The sequence below is a fragment of the Palaemon carinicauda genome, chromosome 6, assembly GCF_036898095.1.
Source record: "Palaemon carinicauda isolate YSFRI2023 chromosome 6, ASM3689809v2, whole genome shotgun sequence".
NCBI lineage: Eukaryota > Metazoa > Arthropoda > Malacostraca > Decapoda > Palaemonidae > Palaemon > Palaemon carinicauda.
Genome location: NC_090730.1, coordinates 150,064,216 through 150,074,215, shown reverse-complemented (window position 1 = coordinate 150,074,215; position 10,000 = coordinate 150,064,216). Strand labels below are relative to the sequence as shown.

At 35.9% G+C, this 10,000-nt stretch overlaps 1 protein-coding gene across 1 annotated transcript in view; it reads left to right on the top strand.

Moving 5' to 3' along the window:
• The window catches only part of LOC137642724 (protein transport protein SEC24-like), a 10,661-nt gene extending 2,564 nt beyond the window's left edge, over window positions 1-8,097 (top strand). Inside the window, exons 2-5 of the mRNA XM_068375549.1 lie at window positions 1,744-2,228; window positions 3,387-3,470; window positions 5,806-5,892; window positions 7,312-8,097. Of these exons, the coding sequence (XP_068231650.1) occupies window positions 1,744-2,228; window positions 3,387-3,470; window positions 5,806-5,892; window positions 7,312-7,930 (1,275 nt within the window). The 3' untranslated portion in view covers window positions 7,931-8,097. The remainder of the gene's footprint in view (window positions 1-1,743; window positions 2,229-3,386; window positions 3,471-5,805; window positions 5,893-7,311) is intronic.
• Window positions 8,098-10,000: the final 1,903 nt, after the last annotated feature.

Here is a 10,000-nt window from a genome sequence, read left to right as displayed (position 1 = left end):
TATATAATATATATATATATATATATATATATATATATATATATATATATATATATATATATATATATATATATATATATATATATATATATATATATATATATATATAAAACCTGCAAATTGTCACAGAGCAGCTTGAAAATAAATACCGAATAAGCGTTTTATCAAAAAGGAAATCAATGCACCTGACTCAAAGTAGTTGATCTAAATATAACTTGCATACATCTATACATACTAACATATGCGTAGGCACATAAAAAACATGAATACTGACATAGTTTCCTTACCTTTTCTGATAAGAAGTATTGTATATTCTGGATCAGTCAATATTCTTTTCACTTGTAATCTGATTCTACTTCCATAAGCACCTGCTTCTTCTGATTTGCCTTCCTGTAAGAAAAAACAAAGAAGGGTTAATAACAGGAGACTATCTTTATAGACGGGTGGTTAGTGGGAGGTTCGAAACACGCGATCTGTAGCGTTATCAATCTGCCGTATTATCAAGGGTGTGGCGTGAGAGAGATCACTCTTGGGGCCACTTGGAGGGTCACACGCACACAACTTCTGTAGGGATGCCACGTGGAGAGAGAGAGAGAGAGGAGAGAGAGAGAGAGAGAGAGAGAGAGAGAGAGAGAGAGGGGGGGGGGACGGGGAATCAGATGGGGGAAGATTGCTTTATAAAACAAGTGTGGGAATAAAGAGAGAGAGAGAGAGAGAGAGAGAGAGAGAGAGAGAGAGAGAGAGAGAGAGGAGGAGAGAGAGAGAGAGAGAGAGAGAGAGAGAGAGAGAGAGGGACGGGGAATCAGATTGGGGAAGATTGCTTTATAAAACAAGTTTGGGAATAAAGAGAGAGAGAGAGAGAGAGAGAGGAGAGAGGAGGAGAGAGAGAGAGAGAGAGAGAGAGAGAGAGAGAGAGGGGGGGGGGGGACTCGGGGGAAGATTGCTTTATAAAACAAGTGTGGGAATAAAGAGAGAGAGAGAGAGAGAGAGAGAGGAGAGAGAGAGAGAGAGATGAGAGAGAGAGAGAGAGAGGGGGGGGGGATGGGGGAGTGGGGAGGAGGGACTCAGGGGAAGATTGCTTTATAGAACAAGTGTGGGAAATAAAGAGAGAGAGAGAGAGAGAGAGAGAGGAGAGAGAGAGAGAGAGAGAGAGAGAGGAGAGAGAGAGATTTTCATTGTTTACTTCAGACGTAATGGTCCATATATATATACATGCAAAGTATTTGCATTTAAATGAGAGTATACGATTATAGAATGAAGGAATAATCTAATTTACCTGCTAATACTAGAAAATATATCAATCAGTAGACATGACTACTGCACTTATTGGTGAATTGCCCATTTTCATATACAGTTTACAAATTATTATACCATAGTTTCCAAAAATTTGAAAAATTTGAGAGGCCTTGTTTGGGTGTTTCGAGTTACTGAATGCTGAAATATTATAATCTGATTAAATAAATTGCATATGCTTTACGGCAAGATCGTGGTAACAAACCAGAGTTGTCTATTTCAACGATATTCTCCTATTTCAGAAATGTTAAAACATATCTGATTAAATGTGTTCCTGTCATTACCGAGCCTAAAATCATATTTTTAATTAATAAAGTATTAGTTAGTTAGAATAATGACATGTGTTTACCGTAAATTTCCTTATTTCAAATGTATTCTTGGCTAAAAGTAAATCTTCACCATTTCTGATAACCACTTTCCAGTCATTTCCAATTCCATGTTCCCGTCCAGGTCATTACATCGCTCCTGATAGCGAGCGCCTTCACCCAGCGCGAAGGTGTCAGCCTCGCCCAGCAAAGAGTGCAGTCATCCAACGGTCAGGCTTCGTTTTCTCAAGTATTTGATCTGCCTGACCGACCGGTGGTTCTTCAGGATCAACCCGTTTTTGTCCAAGATGCCTTCGATAACCAGGGGAACCTTCTCGTGTCTCAGAGACCACTGACATTCCGGGAGCAACAAGAAAGGCGTCGTCTGGAACAGGAAGCCCTCCGGCAAGAAGAACGTTTCCGCCAACAGCAACTAGCACTTGAGCGCGCAGAAGCGCGTCGCCGAGCCCAGGAACAGAACACACTGAGGTTGCAAAATCAACAGCCGAATATCATAGGAAATCGCCCACTGCAACCCCCAATCTTAACTCAGGGGGGTATCGAGCCGCTTGCTCAAACTGTCGACGATCAGCGTGATGGACCGTTCCAAGATGGGACCTATTACTTCAGGTAATAATTCTATGATTTTTGAATGTCTTATAATTTCATGAGGTGGTATAAATTTCATGTACTACTTCTTTCAGACGGTCGCTTGAATGATCTATTGTATTTTAGAAGCAGGAGTCATTGATTAAAACGTTTATTTAATCGTTATAAGATAAGCAGTTTTGCTAAAAACCAGTCCAAAGTGTTCAGGCAATTTCACCTTCCATACTTTCTCTTACTGTCATTCATTTATATAAGAATATGAGAAAGATAACTACGTAACGGTCTTCAATATATAGTTATAACATTATTAAACAACACTTCAGTACATAATAAAATAAATGGAAGATAATGACGATGATAAGAAAAAAAAATTCCTTCTTGAATTTGAGGAATAAAAAGAAGTATGTTCTCAGGAAAGCATACATGCCACTTAGCTTTAATGATAAAACAATGAATAGTCTTTATCAAGCATTATCGTGAGAATGCAGGGGGCACAAAGCTTTAAGAATTAGTAGTTTCAAGAAATCTCAAAAGTCGTCTTCACTTTTTCGAAAGCAGCCAAGGTTTCTAAGAGAATGTAATCATCCTTATGCTCTGAATCACAAATTGAAATTTTTGGTTGAAGCCCTTGTGACCTTTCAAAAAAAAAAAAAAAAAAAATCTGTATAATTCCATGAATTGTGGATTTACAACGACACAGAGAAACCATTTTAGTAGTTGAATTGTTATTACACTCGAATTTATTTTATTCCTGCTTGATTACATAACATGAATATTTCTCATTTGTTCACTATATTTTCACTTATTTGATTAACTGATCTATTGACCATCATTATGGCTATTTTAATCTGAAGCAGTATCGAATTATCTACCAAAGTTTTTTCTTTTATTTATAGAGTTAACGGTGGTTAAACTTTACAATAAGTCCATAATATCTACATTTCGATCCTAAACTTTATTGTGCAAAATCTCATAACTTACAAATGCAAACATTACAAATACAAAAGTTACATATTAAAGTAATTATCTTAAAAACATGTTTTACATTTGATTCCATATGATTTTATCCGTATATATCTATTACTAAAGACTCGACTCTTTATAAATTTAAATCATTTTCCGAAGTAAAGTATTTGCACTTGTTCATTTATTCATCTGTTGGCATCTCAATTCTTACAGGTTTGCAACAAGCAACGGAATCCAAAGGGAAGAAGGTTCAAGACTGACTAGCCCCTTTACTCATGAAGTAACTGGATCTTATTCGTGAGTAAAATTAGTATTGTTATAAAAACTAACAAATTTGTGGTTCAGTTACTCTTGCAGGGTTTGCTACGTTTCGGCGTAGCCCATTTGGCGTCGCCGTTTCGGCGTAGCCGATTCTCCATCAGAAAACTAGCAGCACTATTCGGCGTAGCCGTTTCGGCGTCAGACTGTTTCGGCGTCTTTGATTTTGAAATCAAGGAATAATTAAAATAAAAATCTTTAATTGGAAATATCTCCTTCCATGTCGTGAAATAGGGCTTAGACAACTGAAACTAGTAAATCTAAACAAAAGAAGGAAATAACAAAAAAAAAAAAAAAAAAAAAAATCTTAAATTGGTTAAAGTGGGTGAGAACTAATTACACTTTAACATCGAAGTAGTTATTTTATGTGAACAGAAGAAGGAAACGTAAACAAATTCAATTTCTTAGAATGGTTAAAGTGAGTGAGAGCTAGTTATACTTCAACAAAGAAGTTATTTATGAATAACATCGAAGTAGTTATTTTATGTGAACAGAAGAAGGAAACGTAAACAAATTCAATTTCTTAGAATGGTTAAAGTGAGTGAGAGCTAGTTATACTTCAACAAAGAAGTTATTTATGAATAACATCGAAGTAGTTATTTTATGTGAACAGAAGAAGGAAACGTAAACAAATTCAATTTCTTAGAATGGTTAAAGTGAGTGAGAGCTAGTTATACTTCAACAAAGAAGTTATTTATGAATAACATCGAAGTAGTTATTTTATGTGAACAGAAGAAGGAAACGTAAACAAATTCAATTTCTTAGAATGGTTAAAGTGAGTGAGAGCTAGTTATACTTCAACAAAGAAGTTATTTATGAATAACATCGAAGTAGTTATTTTATGTGAACAGAAGAAGGAAACGTAAACAAATTCAATTTCTTAGAATGGTTAAAGTGAGTGAGAGCTAGTTATACTTCAACAAAGAAGTTATTTATGAATAACATCGAAGTAGTTATTTTATGTGAACAGAAGAAGGAAACGTAAACAAATTCAATTTCTTAGAATGGTTAAAGTGAGTGAGAGCTAGTTATACTTCAACAAAGAAGTTATTTATGAATACCATCGAAGTAGTTATTTTATGTGAACAGAAGAAGGAAACGTAAACAAATTCAATTTCTTAGAATGGTTAAAGTGAGTGAGAGCTAGTTATACTTCAACAAAGAAGTTATTTATGAATAACATCGAAGTAGTTATTTTATGTGAACAGAAGAAGGAAACGTAAACAAATTCAATATCTTAGAATGGTTAAAGTGAGTGAGAGCTAGTTATACTTTAACAAAGAAGTTATTTATGATTAGCGATATATATATATATATATATATATATATATATATATATATATATATATATATATATATATATATGTATATATTCTTTTTTTTTTTTACAAAGTAATAGTTGACGGCCAACAGTCTCTCCGCCGAAAAATTCTAATGCCGAATCGGCTACGCCTAATTGGCCACGCCGAAACGGCGACGCCAAATGGGCTACGCCGAAACGTCTCATTCCCACTCTTGCATTGGGTGTGTTAGTCGACAAGTTCTCTTGTAGTTATTATTTTCAAATCGAATAGTTATCTTAATAGACTTTTATTGAATTTGATCAAAGTATTTGTTCGTAACAGAAATTAAAAATAGTACAAGAAGACGCCGAAGAAACAAGTACAGCAGCTAAGTAAGATGTATGCATGTATGTATGTGTGTGTATATTTACCTTAACATGGTGAGAGTATTTGTGTATCACCATGATTACAAAAGCTGTACAAGTCGGGACCACCCATACTATGTTGGTTTGCTGTGAGTGATCAGACGAAAATCTCCCATCATCACCAATCCGCAGTGGCCAGCATAGTGATGAAAACTGGCCAAATCCCAGACATGAATAAGGACATGTCGGAGGCCTTTGTCCTGCGGTGGACTAGACGCAGCTGAATTTGTTATAGTTGTATAATATATATATGTATATATATAAATATATATACATATGTATATACATATATATACATATACATATATACATATATCTATATATATATATATATATATATATATATATATGTGTGTGTATATATCTATATATATATATATATATATATATATATATATATATATATATATATAGATATATATACATTCATACATACACACGCACATACACACATAAATATATATATATATATATATATATATATATATATATATATATATATGTGTGTGTGTGTGTGTGTGTGTGTGTGTGTGTGGGTATTCCAAGGACGCATGTATACCTCACAAAGGAGATTTAATTTTTGTGTTTTCCCCAATACCCAAACAGGTACATCGCTCCCGATGGAACCCTTGTTGCCATGGAATACATCGCTGACGAGAATGGATATCGTGCCTATCCCGTTCGAAACAACGTGTAAGTATTTACTCAATCTCTTAAAGGGTACCAAACTGGTAATTTCTCCCAGAAATTCTGTGCTTAGCACCACGAAGGTGAGAGAAAATCGCTACCCATTTCCAAGTCCACTTTATCACTGTCGTCCCATTCCTGCACCTCAATTGCCAAAAACTTCTTAACCTCATCAAAAAGTTCACTGCCATCGAATGTAACATCAGGTTTTATTTCTTGAATAAATTCAATATGTCTTGAGCTTCAGACCAGGATACTGCACCAGCAGTTCGTCTAGAAACTAAGCAATAATGGACAAGCCTCACTCCTTGTTCTTATTAGGTTTCAAAGGGTCAATAGTATATAGTTGTAGGTTTGATTTTGTCAATGTAATTTTGGTCCTATGGCACGGCCTGGCAAACTATTCAGTGTCAATATGTAACTTGCAAAACCGCTAGTTACCATTTATAGTGAAAGTTATAAAAATATTGGATTGTAAGTTTGAAAAAGGGACAGGAAACAAAGGTATATGAGAAGACTAAAATGTGGGAACAGATAGGGCCCGCAGAGTGCAAAAAAGATGCAGATTTTAAACATGTAATTAAACATTTACTTTGAATGGCATTTAACCGAAAAATACAATAAAGGATCGTAGTTATGGTTCAAATCATTAATATTGTATTCAACTTATGTAAATTACACATCGTAAGATATCTGGAAATAATAATAATAAAAACGGAAAAGCCGGAAGACTAAAGCGCATCGCGTGAAATACGACGACGATCTGTTTTAAAGAGTCAGCACAACAAAGAAGAAAAATCAATTAAGTATCGATGGGTCCAGGAAAACTAAGAAATGATTAAGTAATATCCCAATTAGGAGTTGAAAGACCGCTCATGAATGTCAGAGGCCAGGGACAGTGATAGTGTCCTATCAAGCAGGACAGTGCTCTAGAGACTGACCATGTATACATATGATCAGCGCCCAAGTCCCCTCTCCACCCAAACTAGGACCAAGGAGGGCTATACAATGGCTGCTGATGACTCCACAGACTTCTTTTAATATTCACTCAATTCACTTAATTAGTTATACTTTCTAAACCTTACTTGTCTTCTCATTCACAACAATATTTTGGACGGAAAACACAGAGATATAAATTCATCGAGTATGGTTGTTTAATGTTACATCCTCTCTCTCTCTCTCTCTCTCTCTCTCTCTCTCTCTCTCTCTCTCTCTCTCTCTCTCTCTCTCTCTCATCTATAATTTTTTGGATATTTTATCAACCTTTGACATAAGAAAATCTTGATTGCAGCCAATTACAGACCCAGCTATTTCAAATTCGACTGAATATTTTTGCGAGCAGTTTTGATATAAATATAATTAAAGCTTTTCTCTTCTCTCATATTCATCAACTTGCTTATATTTATTTTAACTTTTTTTTTTCAGTGTGAATCCTGTTAATCCCCCTGAGCCTATTCCAGTCGCCCCACCCCTCCGACCAATATTGAGCACACCCGCTCCCGATATCATTGGGCCAATCCAAACTTTTAATAGGCCTACTGGCGTCATCAGCCCTCGACCACCTCTCATCACTCAGCCACTCCCTGACTTCAGCATTCCAGTGCAGACGGTACGACCACCCATCCAGCCAATTCGGCCTGTCATCCAAAATGTTCCGGTGCCTGTACAGACCGTGCGTCCACCCATTCAGCAAACTTTCCAAACTGTTCGACCAATCACTGCCCGACCCTTCACCCAAACTCTTCGACCAATCACTGCTCGGCCATTCAGCCAAACTGTTCGACCATTCATCCAATCAGTTCAGCGACCGATACAGACCTTCCAGAACATAACGCCAAGGCCCTTCCTCCGACCTCAGGTCACATCTCGACCTCAATTTGTCAGCAACTTCGCCAATCGCCCTTCCTTCGCTACTTTCGGCACCGATAATCAGGGAAGAAGACTCGTCTTCGATTATGATTACAGTGACTTAGACTTCGCTGCGTCCGAGCCTGTTTTGGATCTAGAACCACCTAAGAAATCCGATAGCGAAAGTTCCGACTGAATGGGAATGGACAGCAAATATGGCAACGAAGGTTGATGACAGGATACGAGTATTCCACTATGTTCTACGCTGGTTTGTAAACTAATTTTATATCTAATGCACTTCAACTCAAGAGTGTCTTATATATAATCTCTTTCTATTAATGTGCTTTTATAACATTTAGATTGTGTTTTCGATATTAAAATGCATAAGAATATAAGAGTAAATTTGTATGAATTCATTCCGATATAGACCAATCTTAGTTACAAGGATTATAGTCCGTCCAAATTTCTAAGGCCGCTGTGATGAGGCCGGGTTGAAAATACTGGGCTAGGTCCCTTAAATGTTTCCCACAAAGAAAATCCTTCTTGGTTAGATTTGCTCAAGTCCTTGCAATGGTGGGATAAGGTTTGTTTTACTTATTTCTTTAATTTCATTCCCGTTTCTATTTACTCATTCCTATACATGTATCATTTACTTATATATTTTTATCAATCTGAAATAATTGATAAAGTAAATACTGCAGTATACGATACTGGCATTGTATGTAGTTTCTTTTAATGCTCTTATCTTTGGAAAAAGAACAAAAATAGTTATTTATATATTTTTCACCATTACATGGATCGTTAACATTTCCTTTATAAAGTATAAAGACAAAACATTCTCCATCAAGAACTATAGACCTTTCACTGTTGCCTAGCAAAAACTTATTTTTCTGATGACCTATCGAAGAGATTCTCCACTTCCGATAAAATCAAGATTTCCTTTCATTGCTACCAACACTTTATCGAGAGTAGGAATTTCATTCCGATCGTAGAATCCAAATATTGTTCTTCGCAACATTTTTTCATCAAAATCATCAAAGTCAATAACTGGTCTCACTTTCTATCTTTTCTTTTTTTGAACACTGGATATTTCAATAGATTTTCCGTCTCTCTTGCATCCTTGTTTAGTCTGCCAAAAGTCATTACGGAAAATATTGTTGCTTCACTTGCTATTTGAATAGCTTTCGAAACGTCAGTTACAGGACCTACTCGTTGTTTTTCTAAAATTAAATATCTCAGAACATTATAGATTATTTCCTTGGCCTCGGGTGGTAGGTGAAGGCGTTTGCGGCAAAATATATTTAACCAGTGTAAGCGACCTGTTAAGAATGACGGTTAAACATTCAGATAGATATGCACACACGCACGCGCACAGTCAACCCAGTAAGAGTCACCTGTGTTGTCCAGTGTTATCGCAGTAGGTGATCAAGAGTGATTAGCCTTTAATGGCATTGACCACGAACCCTTACAACCAGATTTAGCAGCACCAGGCAAAAATCTGCCACATCTACATTTTTGGTAATAAAACTCGGGTTTTAACTAATAATACAGTAGATAAAATAAGATATATTCAAAATATCTGTTGAAAGCTAAACACTATTTTTCAAGTAATTAAACCTAATTCTATAGATTCCTTGGAGCAAGTATGATTACCATAACCTAAGATTAGCAGCGTATGATATCTATACCGTTGATTCAACCTCGAAGGGAGGACCTTTCGGACAAATTAAATAAAAAAACACCATATTATTATTATTATTATTATTATTATTATTATTATTATTATTATTATTATTATTACAAGCTACGATACAACCCTAATTGGAAAAGCAGGATGCTGCAAGCCCAAAGACTCCAACAGCAAAAATAGCCTAGCAAAGAAATGAATCAGATATAATAGTGTTCCAGAGTGTATCCTCAAGGAAAAGAACTCTAACCCAAGACAGTGGAGGACCATGGCACAGAGGCTAGGGCACTACCGAAGATTAGAGAACAGTGGTTTAATTTTGGAGTGTCCTCCCAGAAGTGCTGTTTACCGTAGCTAAAGTCTCTCCTACCCTTGCCAAGAGGAAAGTAGCCACTGAACAATTCTAGTGCTGTAATTAACCCTTTGATTGAAGGAATTTTCTGTTTTCTTATTGTTGTCAGGTGTATGAGGAAAGCAGCATGTGTGAAAAATAGACCATACTGTTCAGTGTATATGGGGGCAAAGGAAAAATTAGCCGTAACCAGAAATGAATCTTATCAATTAAAGGACCCAATAACT